The sequence below is a fragment of the Gopherus flavomarginatus genome, chromosome 16 (assembly GCF_025201925.1).
Source record: "Gopherus flavomarginatus isolate rGopFla2 chromosome 16, rGopFla2.mat.asm, whole genome shotgun sequence".
Taxonomy (NCBI): domain Eukaryota; kingdom Metazoa; phylum Chordata; order Testudines; family Testudinidae; genus Gopherus; species Gopherus flavomarginatus.
Genome location: NC_066632.1, coordinates 8,006,384 through 8,022,231, shown reverse-complemented (window position 1 = coordinate 8,022,231; position 15,848 = coordinate 8,006,384). Strand labels below are relative to the sequence as shown.

The 15,848-nt window shown below is 56.6% G+C and overlaps 1 protein-coding gene across 9 annotated transcripts in view; it reads left to right on the top strand.

The window, feature by feature from the left end:
* The window catches only part of EVI5L (ecotropic viral integration site 5 like), a 99,825-nt gene that overhangs the window by 81,026 nt on the left and 2,951 nt on the right, over positions 1–15,848 (top strand). For 7 of the 9 annotated variants that reach the window (XM_050925816.1, XM_050925820.1, XM_050925819.1 and 4 more), the window contains one exon: positions 872–1,342. The exons of the other annotated variants lie outside the window; for them this stretch is intronic. In XM_050925816.1, the coding sequence (XP_050781773.1) occupies positions 872–1,195 (324 nt within the window). In that variant the 3' untranslated portion in view covers positions 1,196–1,342. Of the gene's footprint in view, positions 1–871; positions 1,343–15,848 lie in introns of those variants that run through there. 9 annotated transcript variants of the gene reach the window in all.

Genomic DNA, 15,848 nt, shown 5'->3' with positions numbered 1-15,848 from the left:
CTTTTGGGATTCACTGCTTGGGGGAGCCTGTCTGTCACAGTGTCACCCGCTGTGATGCTTTGTACACTGAATTGTCAATTTCCCAGATGACAGAGGTCACCAGACTGCATTGGCCAGATCCTCAGCTGGTGTAAATTTCTGTAGCCCCATTGACTCCAGTATAGCAATGCTGATTTAAACCAGGTGGGGATATGGTCCACTGACTCCCACAGAGCCCAGCCCATTTACACCAGCTGGGGATCTGGCTGTACATATTGAATCATAAAGGCAGCACGTGTCACTGCTGGGGATCTGAGTCAAAGCACTCTGGAAAGAGGAATGAATTCAGCCCCATAACCCCACCCTGGGAGATGGGGCAGCGTTATTAACCCCTGAACAAACAGGGGAACTGAGGCACAGAGAGAGCATGTGACTTGCCCAAGGTTGTGCAGAGCCAAGAAATTCTCAGTCGAATTTCTCAGCCACAAGATTGGCTCTGTGGTAGTAAGCAGCCATCCTCCTATGTCCCATGCTGGGGAGCTGTGTCTGCCCTATGCTGTGTGGGGCTCTCTGCTCTTCCCACTCCCCAGAGCTCCCTATGTCCCATACCGGGAGGGGCTGTCTCTGCTCCCCTTCCCCACAAGCTCCCTCTGCCCCACACTGGGAAGAGGTAGTCTCCATAAATGTAACCCAGTGAGCCTTCTGCTGTCTGAGGGAGCTGTCTGTACACCCTTTTGTCTCTGGGGGATTGGACGGCCAGATCCCCCAGTGTATTTCTGAGCTCCATTGTGCCCTGCCCATCCCCGTCCAGGCCAGATAGGCAGGGCTGGCGAGGGCACATGTGCCAGCCCTGTCACTTCTGTTCCTCACCTCCGGTTTCCTGTGCCTCCAGATCCGGCTGATGAAGGGCCAGAAGCCCTTTGAGGACTCCATGGGCTTTGATGGCATCCACATTGTGAGCCACCTGGCGGTGGACGAGGACTCACTGCACTCCTCAGATGAGGAGCTGCTGACCAACCCCATGGTGGTGGGTGCGCTGCAGGATGTGTTGTACCCGCTGTCACCCTGCAGTGCCCGCTTCCTGCGGGGCATGAAGAGCTCTGGCAAGGAGAGCGATGGCTCCACAGACAGTGAGCCCGAGGACCCCACCTCCACCGCGGAGGCCGACAGCGAGATGGAGCCGCAGATCATCTTCGGAGAGACCCTCAGCAAGTGAGAGGAGATGCCGATGCCAGGGGGATCCCCCCATCCACCAAACAGGCACTGAGCGCACAGCCCGGAGAGAAGAGACTCCTCTCCTTGGCGCTCTTGGTGATCCCTGTTGAAGGAATTTTCCAATAAAGCGCTGCCTGCGGTGCTCCCACCTTGGCTAGCAGCATCGTTCTTGGCAGCAGTGCCCATCTAGTATCATTTCTGTGGAAGAGCCAGCCAGGCCGACCACCACAGCCCTTCACCCAAAGAGCTTTGCTTGCAGTCAGCAAGCCAGCTCCTCAGCTGGTGCAAATCCCCAGATCAGGGAGATCATAGACCCAACACGATGGCTGGGCTCAGAGAGCATTGCACATCTGCTGCCATGCAGGGACGGTTCTCCAGCCAGCCTGTGTTATACAGAGCCTCTACTTTGATTGTTATCTGCACTGCCTTTCTCCTGCTCTGTCATCACCAGTAGTTACACTCCGACTCCATTGACTCCTCATTCGCCCCACCCCGCCCCAATGCCTCCTTCTTGTGTTGCCCTCCCCCAAAAGTTTGCACACTTGAGAACTCAGCTCAGTGTCATCGTGAGCAGAGGTGGAAGCAGCTAGGCCACTGGATATCCGGGCTCAATGACCATCCACCGAGTCTGAGCACCCATGGGCAACTGGCCAACAAACCATTCCCTCCCCTCCACACTCAGAGGGCGGGAAGTTGAGTCCCTCTTCCTTTTATTTAAATATGTGTCCCCGATGATCCCGAGAGCATCTGCTCGGAGAGGGGAGAATTGGAGGCCTTCATATCCCTATTCCCAAGGGAGCTCTCCCCAGGATGGGAAGGGCCCGGTGCGGGGGATTGTGGATCGAGGAGCCTGCTTGGTTACATGAGAGATTATATTTTATTTTTGTTCTCCAGATGTTATTTATTTAAACTGTTACGATGCCAACTGGGCTCCCCTCGGGGAGCTCCACACTAAGCTTTAAGTTCTAGGAAATTACACTGACGTGTCCTAAGGGAATCTGTGGGAGCAGCATTCTGCCCTGCTGCCTTCCTGTCCTCCATCCATAATGGAACTGCACCAGTCTCCTGCACCATTACGTTCTCCAGAAGGTGTTGTAACTGTTGCCTTTCTCTTCTGCTCCATATGGCAAACTGCAGGGTTTCCAACCTCCCTGTCTGGAGAGGGCTATGTGGAAACAAATCCCCTAGGAGAACCTTTCTTACTCTACCCAGAAAGCCACCAGAAACCTTGTGTCCCGGCCAAGATCTGTCTGGTGCACAGCAAAGGTGCCTGGTAAATAGGAGCAGTTTGGGGAGGAGCATAGAGAGAAGTCCCCAGCTGGGAATCATCTGGAGGACATTTGTTTCTATGCATGATGGGGCTTGATCTCCCTCAGCCAGCCTGGCCTGTGTTCCTCTGAACTGGCTCTCCCAGCTCTGCAACTGGCACCATGTTTCCATAGCCCTGTGAGATGTCCGCAGTCTGCCAGAGCTGTAGGAGATTTGGAACGAAGGATGAAGGGCATGCACAGCCCAGCAAGCCCTGGTCAGATGATGGAAATGCCCACTCCTTGGAGTAGCCCTTAGTGGAGAGCTCAGCTCCTAATCAAAACCCAAGCTACTTATCTCCAAATGGGCCAACCTGGGCCAGAATTGCTGAACCATTCACCACTTCGAAGCCTGTCCTGGTGATCAGGCGGCAGGTGAAGCAGCTTCCTTGGGATGGAGCCAGTCTGCAAACATGATCCCTGTTGAAGGAATTTTCCAATAAAGCGCTGCCTGCGGTGCTCCCACCTTGGCTAGCAGCATCGTTCTTGGCAGCAGTGCCCATCTAGTATCATTTCTGTGGAAGAGCCAGCCAGGCCGACCACCACAGCCCTTCACCCAAAGAGCTTTGCTTGCAGTCAGCAAGCCAGCTCCTCAGCTGGTGCAAATCCCCAGAGCTCTGCTGCAGTAAATGGCACTACAATGATCTACACCAGCACAGGAGCTAGTCTCTTTTGTCTACAGCTCTGACTCCTAATTTCCACTACAAAACGGTCCAGTTTGCACTTCCATTTGTTTGTGACAGAGTCTGAGTATTGCATCACTTTCTGCTTTGGGGTTTTACATCACTTCCTGGTGGTGGTGAGATGCCATGGAGCTGCAAGCACCTGAAGCTGTAGTGTTGGTTCATTTCCACCCCCTCTGTGCAGCAGCAACACAGCTCCATTCTAGCACCCCTTCGGGGAGCACAGATGGAAAATGAAAGGCGAGATCTCCAGGACTGGCTGCTCCCAGCAGAGATGGAAGATCTCACGTGGCTGGGATGAAGGGCTGAATTTCCCAGGCACCTGGATGGCAAACGAAGGCAGTGGGGCTCAGGACCAGAGTTCACGTGGTGCTGAGACAAGGCGGGAGGGCCCTTTTGGGGCCATTGTCATGTCTCTGGGAGAGACTGATGCTGCTAGGCACCAATGGCTGCTTTAAAACCTTGAGCGCATGGGATGCTTTTTGCCTATTGGCTGTTCTATTTATGGAGAGCACCGGCCATCGAGAGCGACCTGTGCACAGACCTGCTCAGGCAGAGAGAAGAACGATGCAAGGGGTGTGGAGCTGGCTGGATCCATCAGTCCCTGCGGAGATTATCTGGCTTGCTCTCTTATGGACTTGAGTTTTATTTCCTCTGGCCCTTTCTTTCTTTCCATCCTGCCCCTGCTTTACACCCTCCTTGTATTTCCCTTCTTCTCTCTGAATTCAGTAAAATAGGACATCCAGCAGCTGAGGAAAACCCATTCCCATGGGTGGCTTTGCCTGATTTCCTCTCCGGCCGATTGCAACCGTCACTTTCAATGGACTACACCTCCAGCCCTCCCCCGCCAACAGGTATTTCCAGAGCTTTCCCCTTCCCTGCTGGTGTATTAAGTTCACTGGGTCTGTTTCCAAAGGAGGGATGCCTTGGACCTCCCAGCTTGGCAGAACCTTCCCCCATATCCTAAACCTTCCCCTTCTGAAATGGAAAACAACAGCCCCAGTGGACCTCAATGCTTGGACTGAGCCCCTCACCGTTCCACCATGTCACTGAACTGGAGTATTGTGTATACTTATATAAATATGCCTGGGAGAGGCTTTGGTTGGGTATTTATAATCTGTATATTTTAATATATATATATATATATATATATGTGCTCACTGTATTGCCAAATCCTTGTGATACCCCTTTCCTCCCAGAGAACAGCAGCATCCCACACGAGCTGAGGGTGATTCACATGCAGGCCTTTCTCTGCCATCGCCTTTAGCTCCCGATGCCATTTTCCTGTGCTGGGGGCCTCGATTGCAACAGAAAATGGTTGGGGAATCCATTTGCTGGTTATGGAGCTGGTCACGCGCGCCGCCTTGTTGTTTTATTTATTCTGTATAGCGCCAGCCGAGGACTAGCAGCTTCACAGAGCAGCCTGAAGGCACGAGTCCTTCTGGAATAAGGGATTGATTTGGAGCTCCCTCCGCCATTGATTTCAGTGGAGTTGCTTCAGATTAACGCTGGGATAACAGATCATAGGGCCAAGTCCTTCCTGTTCTCAGTGTTTACCTGGGCCTTACCCAGTCAAGTGGCTGAGATCTTTGCCCTAAGGAAAGGCTTTGACATTTGGCTCCTGTTAAAGGACTCTGCAATACTGTTCCTAAGTACTGCAGCTGGGAGCAGTGCTGGGGCCGCAGCTGGAGGACACCATGCTACATCTACTACTAAGAGCAGTGTGTCTGCACCAGATCCATAGCTAGTGCAAAACAGCATAACCCCATTGACCGCAGTGCACGTACGCTGATTTACACCAGCCAGGGATTTAGCCCGTTGGCTCCAGCAGAGTGACACTAATTTCCACCAGCTGGAGATCTGGCCCTCAGTACTTAGGCAAAACATGACTTTGAAATCAGTGGGAGCTTTCTGGAGTACGTCCTGAGTAAACTGAGTAAATCCTTCCCGGCCTCTGGCTTTGGCTCTTTGACTTCGCTGGGAATTTTGCTTTAGTCAGGATCAGGCCCTTATTTTCACACCCTTTCTGAGACAACGATCCCCTCAGGCAGGTTTATCAGAGACTTCACATGTCGCACCTTGCGATTGGGCGTGACCCTGCTGTAGGGAGCAGACACTAGCCCTGCTGGGCTGGAATCCTGTCCCTACATGGACCCACACAGTGGTTTTGGTGGGATCACACTGGAGTCAGTAATGGCAGAATCTGGGGTGCAGGACGAGTGGGCCCCAGATGCTCCCTTTCTGCCACCTGGCCACCCCCACCCCCCATAAGGAATCAGCTCTCAGGGAGACCCAGACCCTCCCTAGGACAGCATCCCAACCACAGAGGTGCTGGGCCATGAGGAAGCTGGGGACGGGTAACATCATTCCCCCTGGACACCACCCCAGGAGATGGCATGAGCTGACTGCCAGTTTAGCACTCCTTCTTCTTGCTCAGCTGGCAGGGGAGGGGCTCTTCGATAGGGCACTGCCTGCAGCCCACAGGAGGTCCCTGGTTCAAGTCAGCATTGCAGCAACCTGCATGAACAGAGTGCCAGATTCCGCCATTGCAATGCCACTGAAGTGGGTGGGACTGCGTGGGTGTAACCACAGGCTGGACTCCAGCCTAGCAGAGTCTGCTGCCTACAGCAGGCCACTGGGTTACTCCTTGACTGCACTGCCCCCGGACCCAGACCTGGAGAAGAACTGCAAGGCGTGGCTGGCCACCCCCATTGTTGTTGGTCAGATGGCGTGGGAGCATGGGCTTACAAATGACAAAGCTGTGCAGTGTGGGTGCCTTGGTGGGAAGGCTCTGGGTGGCTTTCCATCCACCATAGACAGGACCAGTTCAGCTGCAGGTTCCTTCCCAGGCTCTCCGTGCAAGCGGGCCAGCGAGGTCTCTGGTAGCTCTTCTGCGTGGATTAGTGGTGCAAGTTCAAGGCATCGGAGAAAGGGTTTTTTGAAGGCTCCCATTGCCTGCATGGGAGTTTGCCCGATTACGGATGTGTTGCTATCGCCTCCATGAGACGGACAGCGCCTGTAAATCCCACCTGCAGTGCTGGTTACTGTGGTACATGGAAGGGTTTGGATCATGACTAAAGCAAACTGACCTGAGTTTAGAAGGGAAAATCCACCGCCTCCCCCACTCTCTGCGGCTCTGGCGAGGTTCATTCTCGAGCTGCTCATGTCGGGGGTTTGGTTTGGTTTGTTTTTTTCCTGTGTGATTTTTGAGTAGCAAATAAAACAAGGTGCCTACAGTTGACCTGCTCTGTGCTCTGTAGTAGGCTGCAGCCACATAGCTCCGAGAACACAGCACCCAGGACAGCAGGGCGCGCCTGCTTGGTGACACTCATGCATGCCCCTCCCCGCCCTGGCAATAGTATAAGTACAGCTCATCACGCCATAGGCAAATCTCAGCCAGACCTTTCCCCCTTCCCTCTAGCTGCCCCTAACCTGGCAGCTTTGGTCCCCTCGCTGCTTCTTCAACTGGCTGCCCACTGCAAGAATCCGTCTTCCTCTGACGTAGCTGAGACTGGCCAGTTGTAGACAGGCCTGGGTAGACCATTAGGTTGATCCACTCTGGCAAGCCCTGTGTGTAGCACAGCCAGGGCTGTGGGGCAGGCTGCAGGCAGCGCCAATGAGAATGCATAGGTAGGGAATGGGTGCTGAGTAGCTGTTGCGGACTTCACCTGAATTCTGTCCTTTAGGAAGGGGGAGGCATGGCCTAGTGGGTAGAGTCTGGGACTGGGAGCCTGGGGTCTCCTGTGTTCCAATCCCAGCTTTGACTCCAGATCGTGCAATGCAAGTCACTTCCTCCTCCTTTCTGCCTCAGTTTCCCCATCTAGTGTCAGGATGGTTAACTAGTTATGTTTGTGGAATGTGTGGGATGTGTTATGGCAGTGCCTAGGGGCCCTAACAGATCAGGGCTGCAGGGTGCTGCACAGACACACTTAATAGGAGAGAGCCCATGCTCCAAAGAGCTTACAGTCTAGATAGATAAGATGGAGGGTGGGAGGGAAACTGAGACCCAGAGAAGGGAAGGAACTTGCCCAAGGTCGCCCCATAGGGAAGTTCAGAGTGGGCTTTAAACTGCTACTACTTTACTGAGTTAGGGACTCGGAGAGAAACGGAGAAGGGGGAGCAAAGTTAGAGCCTGAAAGTTCAGCCTGGACTCCCCCAGATTTGGGGGCACTTGGAGCTAAGGCTTGCGTTCAAACCCACCTCTAGGAAACACATTTTGTGAAACCCCCGAAGTTGGGGAAGCCTCAACATTTAAAAGCAAAAATGTCAGAGTTTCTACAACTCAAGATCTCCTGCCTGTCCACCTTGTGCCATCAGCCTGCTCTTTAATAGAGGCTGTAAAGCCACTGTGCTGTTGGGGCATTAACAGCTCCCACACAGCCCCCTTCAGTTCTGCCCCACTTCTTAGCGGACAGTCCCACAGAGGGCAGACCCAGAGAGAAAAGGTCCACAGAGTGACCAGGACCAGCCAGGATCTGTGTCCTAGGACTGAGCTGTCACATGGATTGACAAAGGTTCAATCTCCCCACCTGCCTGCCAGAGAAGAGGGACTAGCTAGAACCTCTCCATGCCCATCCCCATGCTGAGCAAGGAGCGGTGCTGATGGGTGCCGAATGGGAGACCCTGGAGGCCAGGAAGCAGAGAGCATAGAAGATTGAATGGAGGAGATCATAAGGAGTTACAAATTCCAAGGACAGAGGGGACCATTGTGATCATCTAGTCTGACCACCTGGATAACAGGCCAGAGACCTGCCCCCAATAATTCCTAGAGCAGAGCTTTGAGGAAAACATCCAGCGTTGCTTTAAAAATGATCTGTGATGGAGAATCCACCATGACCCTGGTAAACGCTTCCAACAGCTCCTCTGGGAAGCAGGGGAAACCCGCAGACAGGTGAGGTTAAACCAGAGGATGTTGACCTGTACTAAGACACAGAGAGAGATAGTTCACCCACTATGGATCAGCAATCACGGGACCGGTCCCCAGCTGGTGTGAATCAGCATCGCTCCATTGGAGTCAATGGGCCAGATCCCCAGCTGGTGTAAATCAGCATCGCTCCATTGGAGTCAATGGGCCAGATCCCCAGCTGGTATAAATCGGCATCGCTCCATTGGAGTCAATGGGCCAGATCCCCAGCTGGTGTACATTGGCCTCCCACTGGAGTTGCAAAGTTCCAGCAGCTGTGGAACTGGTCTCTCCAGAGAAGGTAACAGTGAAATGCGAGTGAGACTGAGGAGGGGACCTGGCAGGGCTTCCCACCAGTGGGCAGAGTCATTACCAACACCCCACCCACAGGGAATACAAAACACCCGGGTGCCTCCCTCACTGGCAATCAGTGTGCAAAGGCATGTCAGATTGGTGCCACCTCCTTGGCTTGGATGCTGTCTTCCTGCGAGGTGCGCATAGCTCAGCCATGGGGAAGCCCATTTGGCTCCATATCCAAGAAACGCACTCAGGTTGCAGTGAATTTTGGTTCATTTTGATGGTACTGTAACTACCCCCGATGGTCTGACCGCTCCCAAACTCGTGTGTCTGGTGTATCCGTGTAGCGGTGACCCCTCCTCCTCTCTGACTGTAACCATGGTCCTCTTCAGCCCACACCCATTTTTAAAAAACCTGACTTGTGCAAAAAACATCTGTACTTTCAAAAAAAGAGAAAAAAAATCAAAAACAATAAACTATTTACACTGTCTTACTAACTCTGTGCCTCTGGGCTCTGTAGGATGCTTCTGCTCCAGGATTGGCCGGGAAAGGCTAGCAGGTCAGCTCCTCTTCCTGAGTGCATCTGGGAAACGTCAGCATGTTAAAAATATTCACAGATTGGCCAGAAAAGACCATTGTGATCATGCAGTCTGGCTGATATACCATAAACCACGTAGAACCTCGCCCAGTGTCTCCTGCAACCAGCCCATATCTTGTGGTTGAGCCAGAGCACATGCACACACAGAGAGGAAGATATAGCCACTCCTGAGTTAGTCTTCCAAGTGATGGAGAATCCACTGCACCTCTTGGGAAATCGTCCCAGCAGTTCATTTCCTTCTCCATTAAAATGCACATCTTATTTCTAGCTAGCCAGTGGATCTTTTCTGCCTTTGTACTCGGGGCTGGATTGTCACACTAACGGGAGAAGGCTGCTCTTAAGACTAGCCGCCAAAGGCATCATGCATTCCAGTGGTTGGAATTTAAAGTCAGACAAATTTAGATTGAAAATGAGGTGCAAATGTTGAATAGTGAGGGGTGACTGACCACCAGAAATGACCTGGGGGCAGGGTGGATTCTCCAGCATTTGAGCAGAAGTGTTTTTCAGTGAGCAAGCATGAGTTATGGGCTGTGTGCTGGGAGCCGTGTGTGCGTTGCTCTGGCCTGGGTTATGCTGGAGGGCAGACACTGAGCATAGTGTCCCCTTCTAGTCTTAAACTCTGTGCAAGGGAGTGAGGGGAGAACTGATATGGGACCTAGAGGGCCAGATCTTTAGCTGGTGTAAATCAGCATCACTCCGCTGACTTTAATGGGGCAATTCTGATTTACATTAGCTCAGGATCCAGCCCAGAGCCTTTGCCATCTTGGTCACTGGTTCAGAGCCAGCCCAGCTCAGGGATTGAATATTGATGGTGGCTGTTTGGTGGGTCTGAGTCCCAGTGCTTGTAGGGCTGGTGTCCATCTCACAGAGACCACTCCTAGTTGGCAGCTGCAGGACCACAGAGCCGTGACTGAATACACCATAAAGGAAGGCTAATGGGGTAAGTGCCTCGTCATGGCCTTTCTGAAGGGCTGTCAGTCCACCCCCTTTCCCAGGCCCCGAATCCGCTTTGCCCACCCCTAAGAATAACTCACACTAAGGGGAGATTCACAGCACTCACATTCTAAGTGATTGCCCTCGCCCCCATGCTGAGCGGGCTCTCACCAAAATCAGGCTGTCACCGGGGTGACCCTGGCCAGATGTCCCTTTGCCCCTTGCCAGGGCTCCTGAATTTGGTCATAATAATTTCCAGGACTCCAGCTCCTCACCCTGTGGCTGCGAGCCACAATCTGGCCCTACTAGCCTTTTGCTTGAGCTCCCCATTAGCAAGGACCCTGCGAGGCCGAGCAGTGGACAGTGCATGCTGCTGCAGTTGGGGCCTGAACAGCAGGGCTGAGCAGATGTCTCAGCGGAAATAGTTTCCTTCTGGCTGAGCTGGGGGGATCTCAGCTGCTTTAGGCTGGAATATCTAGTGCAGCTGAGTTGCTCCCCGCTGTCAGTGGCCATACCTGCCAGGCTCCTACCCATAGGTGCCGACTTTTGCTCCCGCCAGTGGGTGCCCAACCGCCCTCTGCCCCCAGCCCCGCCCCAACTCCACCCTGTCCATGACGCCCCTCCCCTGCCCCCCATTCCAACCCCTTCCCCCAAAGTCCCGCCCCAACTCTGCCCCCACCTTGCCCCTATTCCGACTCCTTCCCCAAATCCCCATCCTGACCCCGCCTCTTCCCCAGAGTATGCCATGTTCAGGGTCCTCCCCCTCCCTCCTAGAGCTTGCTAGGCCTGGCGGGAAGCACTGGGAGGTAGGGAAAGGAGCGGGGATGTGGCATGCTCAGGGGAGGAGGAGGAGGAGATGGGGCAAGGGGCTTGGCTGCCAGTGGGTGCAGAGCACCCACTAATTTTTCCCCATGGGTGCTCCATGCCCAGAGCACCCACAGAGTTGGCACCAATGCTCCTACTAGGTCAGTTGCCCCAGTATTTGAGAGCATGAGCCAACCTTTAGCTAATGGTTAGGTAGAAATTTCCCCTGGGAGCAGATTATTCCATTAATGCCCACTAAGGTGCATCCTCTGCAACTGGCGGTGCTGGACACTGCTGCAGGTGGGATACCAGGGTAGATAAGCCCATCAGTCTGAGCCAGGCTGGCAGCCAATGGCAGATGGACTCACTGCACGCACCAGATGTTTGTGACTTGCCGCTCATGGGAAGGATTTAGCAGAGCAAAGACATGCCCTGTACTGCCCGTTCAGTTCTTGCACCGAGCCATCCTGCCCAGACCAGAGTGAGATCTGTGCAACCAACCTCCCAGCTGAGACAGGAAGTGGGCAGGGGAATCAGGGCTCCTGTGAGTCAGAGCAGAACCAGACGGCAAGGGAGTGAAACTGGCACATGGCTGACGTGGGGAGGATGTTCAGAGGTGCATGTTGCAGGAGCTGCTTGGGGGATTTAGAGCTGGACATGGCAATGCCCCATGCAGTCAACTATCATCCAGGCAGGCGGTTCGGAGCAGCTGGCTGCAGGTGGGGCATTGTGTCAAGATTTTAAAGCCATGGCTGCCTGCGTATAGGCCTTAAAGATCCCTCTGCAGTAGCAGGGTGTATCCTGCCCAAAACCTCCTCCCATGGCTGTGATTCAAGCTGGTAGCTCTACCCCAGAGGTGGCTGCATTCTAACAGTACTGGGTGTGCATCAGTTGGGATAGAGGGGCTGCTCTTGCCCTCTTCCCTGCCCTCTCTGAATTTCCGGGTCTGGAGGCGTAGAAGAGGCAGCAATGCAGGCCTCTTACTGTTCTGTTTGCTGGTGCCCATTCAGCATCGCTCCCGTGCCCCCATCCGTATCAGCTATCCCCTTCCATTGCAGGTCTGGGCCCATCCAGCACTGCTCCCTTCCCCGCATCCGTATCAGCCATCCCCATCCATTGCAGGGCTGGGCCCATCCAGGACTGCTCCCTTCCTCCCATCCGTATAAGCCATCCCCATCCATTGCAGGGCTGGGCCCATCCAGCACTGCTCCCTTCCCCCCATCCATATCAGCCATCCCCGTCCATTGCAGGGCTGGGCCCATCCAGCGCTGCTCCCTTCCCCACATCCGTATCAGCCATCCCCGTCCATTGCAGGGCTGGGCCCATCCAGCGCTGCTCCCTTCCCCGAATCCGTATCAGCCATCCTCATCCATTGCAGGGCTGGGCCCATCCAGGACTGCTCCCTTCCTCCCATCCGTATAAGCCATGCCCATCCATTGCAGGGCTGGGCCCATCCAGCGCTGCTCCCTTCCCCCCATCCGTATCAGCCATCCCCGTCCATTGCAGGGCTGGGCCCATCCAGCGCTGCTCCCTTCCCCCCATCCGTATCAGCCATCCCCATCCATTGCAGGGCTGGGCCCATCCAGGACTGCTCCCTTCCTCCCATCCGTATCAGCCATCCCCGTCCATTGCAGGGCTGGGCCCATCCAGCGCTGCTCCCTTCCCCCCCATCCGTATCAGCCATCCCCGTCCATTACAGGGCTGGGCCCATCCAGCGCTGCTCCCTTCCCCCCCATCCGTATCAGCCATCCCCATCCATTGCAGGGCTTGGCCCATCCAGGACTGCTCCCTTCCTCCCATCCGTATAAGCCATCCCCATCCATTGCAGGGCTGGGCCCATCCAGCGCTGCTCCCTTCCCCACATCCGTATCAGCCATCCCCATCCATTGCAGGGCTGAGCTCATCCAGCGCTGCTCCCTTCCCCGAATCCGTATCAGCCATCTCCATCCATTGCAGGGCTGGGCCCATCCAGCGCTGCTCCCTTCCCCGAATCCGTATCAGCCATCCCCGTCCATTGCAGGGCTGGGCCCATCCAGCGCTGCTCCCTTCCCCCCATCCGTATCAGCCATCCCCGTCCATTGCAGGGCTGGGCCCATCCAGCGCTGCTCCCTTCCCCCCATCCGTATCAGCCATCCCCGTCCATTGCAGGGCTGGGCCCATCCAGCGCTGCTCCCTTCCCCCCATCCGTATCAGCCATCCCCGTCCATTGCAGGGCTGGGCCCATCCAGCGCTGCTCCCTTCCCCCCATCCGTATCAGCCATCCCCGTCCATTGCAGGGCTGGACCCATCCCGCGCTGCTCCCTTCCCCGAATCCGTATCAGCCATCCCCGTCCATTGCAGGGCTGGGCCCATCCCGCGCTGCTCCCTTCCCCCCATCCGTATCAGCCATCCCCGTCCATTGCAGGGCTGGACCCATCCCGCGCTGCTCCCTTCCCCGAATCCGTATCAGCCATCCCCGTCCATTGCAGGGCTGGGCCCATCCAGCGCTGCTCCCTTCCCCCCATCCGTATCAGCCATCCCCGTCCATTGCAGGGCTAGGCCCATCCAGCGCTGCTCCCTTCCCCCCATCCGTATCAGCCATCCCCATCCATTGCAGGGCTGGGCCCATCCCGCGCTGCTCCCTTCCCCCCATCCGTATCAGCCATCCCCGTTCATTGCAGGGCTGGGCCCATCCCGCGCTGCTCCCTTCCCCCCATCCATATCAGCCATCCCCATCCATTGCAGGGCTGGGCCCATCCAGCGCTGCTCCCTTCCCCCCATCCGTATCAGCCATCCCCGTCCATAGCAGGGCTGGGCCCATCCCGCGCTGCTCCCTTCCCCCCATCCGTATCAGCCATCCCCGTTCATTGCAGGGCTGGGCCCATCCCGCGCTGCTCCCTTCCCCCCATCCATATCAGCCATCCCCATCCATTGCAGGGCTGGGCCCATCCAGCGCTGCTCCCTTCCCCCCATCCGTATCAGCCATCCCCATCCATTGCAGGGCTGGGCCCATCCAGCGCTGCTCCCTTCCCCCCATCCGTATCAGCCATCTCCATCCATTGCAGGGCTGGGCCCATCCAGCGCTGCTCCCTTCCCCGAATCCGTATCAGCCATCCCCATCCATTGCAGGGCTGGGCCCATCCAGGGCTGCTCCCTTCCCCCCATCCGTATCAGCCATCCCCGTCCATTGCAGGGCTGGGCCCATCCAGCGCTGCTCCCTTCCCCCCATCCGTATCAGCCATCCCCGTCCATTGCAGGGCTGGGCCCATCCAGCGCTGCTCCCTTCCCCCCATCCGTATCAGCCATCCCCGTCCATTGCAGGGCTGGACCCATCCCGCGCTGCTCCCTTCCCCACATCCGTATCAGCCATCCCCGTCCATTGCAGGGCTGGGCCCATCCAGGGCTGCTCCCTTCCCCCCATCCGTATCAGCCATCCCCATCCATTGCAGGGCTGGGCCCATCCAGCGCTGCTCCCTTCCCCACATCCGTATCAGCCATCCCCGTCCATTGCAGGGCTGGGCCCATCCCGCGCTGCTCCCGTGCCCCATCCATACCAGCTAGCCCCATCATCGGTGGCAAGTTTGTAGAAATTTTGGTGCTGCCCAGAATCCACCCCCCCAACTCCGCCCTCCCCCAAACTCCGCCCCCACCTGCCTAAGGCTCTGGGAGGGGGTTGGGGGGGAAGGTGTGGGGTGCAGGTCCTGGGCTGGGGATTAGGGTGCAGGAGGGGTGCAGGGTGCAGGCTTTGGGATGGAGTTTGGGTGCTGGGTGCAGGCTCTGGGCTGGGGGTGGATGTGCAGGAGGGGGTGAGGGGTCCAGGCTTCGGGATGGAGTTTGGGTGCAGGCTCTGGGCTGGGGGTGGATGTGCAGGAGGGGGTGAGGGGTCTAGGCTTCGGGATGGAGTTTGGGTGCAGGCTCTGGGCTGGGGGTGGATGTGCAGGATGGGGTGAAGGGTGCAGGCTCTGGGAGGGAGTTTGGGTGCAGGCTCTGGGCTGGGGGTGGATGTGCAGGAGGGGGTGAGGGGTGCAGGCTGTGGGAGGGAGTTTGGGTGCAGGCTCTGGGCTGGGGGTGGAGGTGTAGGAAGGGGTGAGGGGTGCATGCTCTGGGACGGAGTTTGGGGGTGGGAAGGAGTGTGTGGGAAAGGGGAGGTGGTGCACGATCTGGGAGGGGTGCATGCTTTGGGAGGGAGTTTGGGGATAGGAGGGAGTGCAGGGGTGAGGGCTGTGGGGCTGAGGATGAGGGATTCCTGATGCAGGATGGGGCTCAGGGCTAGGGCAGAGGGTTGGGGTGTCTGGTGAGGGCTGTGGGGCTGAGGATGAGGGGTTCATGATGTGGGGGGGCTCAGGACTGGGGCAGAGGATTAGGGTGCAGAGGGATGAGAGTTCGGGCTGAGGATGAGGGGTTCATACTGCAGGGGGGCTCAGGTTTGGAGCAGTGGGTTGAGGTGCAGGGGGATGAGGGCTCTGGCTGGGGCAGAGGATTAGGGTGCGGGGGGATGAGGGCTCTGGCTGGGGATGAGGGTTTGGGGTGTTGGAGAAGCTCAGGGCTAGAGCCGAAGGGCAGGGTAAGGGCAGCCTGCCCTGCCAATAGGAGATGGTGGGCGCTAGGACCCTGGGGCAGCAGACAGCAATTCTGCCGGGAGCGCTCTACTCTGGCAGCAGAAGCAGGCAGGGAAGAGGCACCGCGCTGCTTTCTGTCAGGCAGGGATGCGGCGGGATGGGGGGAGACCCGCGTGGGCCGGGGCCCGATCCAGGTGGGGCCGAGGGAGAGACCCAGCTCCAAATATTCCTGGAGCAGGGCCCCCAGCCCTGAATATTCCTGGTGCTCGAGCACCGCAAGCATATAGAACCTGCCACCTATGATCCCCATCCATTGCGGGACTGGGTACATCCAGCGCTGCTCCTGTGCCCCCATCCGTATCAGCCATCCCCATCCATTGCAGGACTGGACCCATCCAGCGCTGCTCCCTTCCCCCCATCCGTATCAGCCATCCCCATCCATTGCAGGGCTAGGCCCATCCAGCGCTGCTCCCGTCCCCCCATCTGTATCAGCCATCCCCATCCATTGCAGGGCTGGGCCCATCCAGCGCTGCTCCCTTCCCCCCATCCGTATCAGCCATCCCCATCCATTGCAGGGCTGGGCCCATCCAG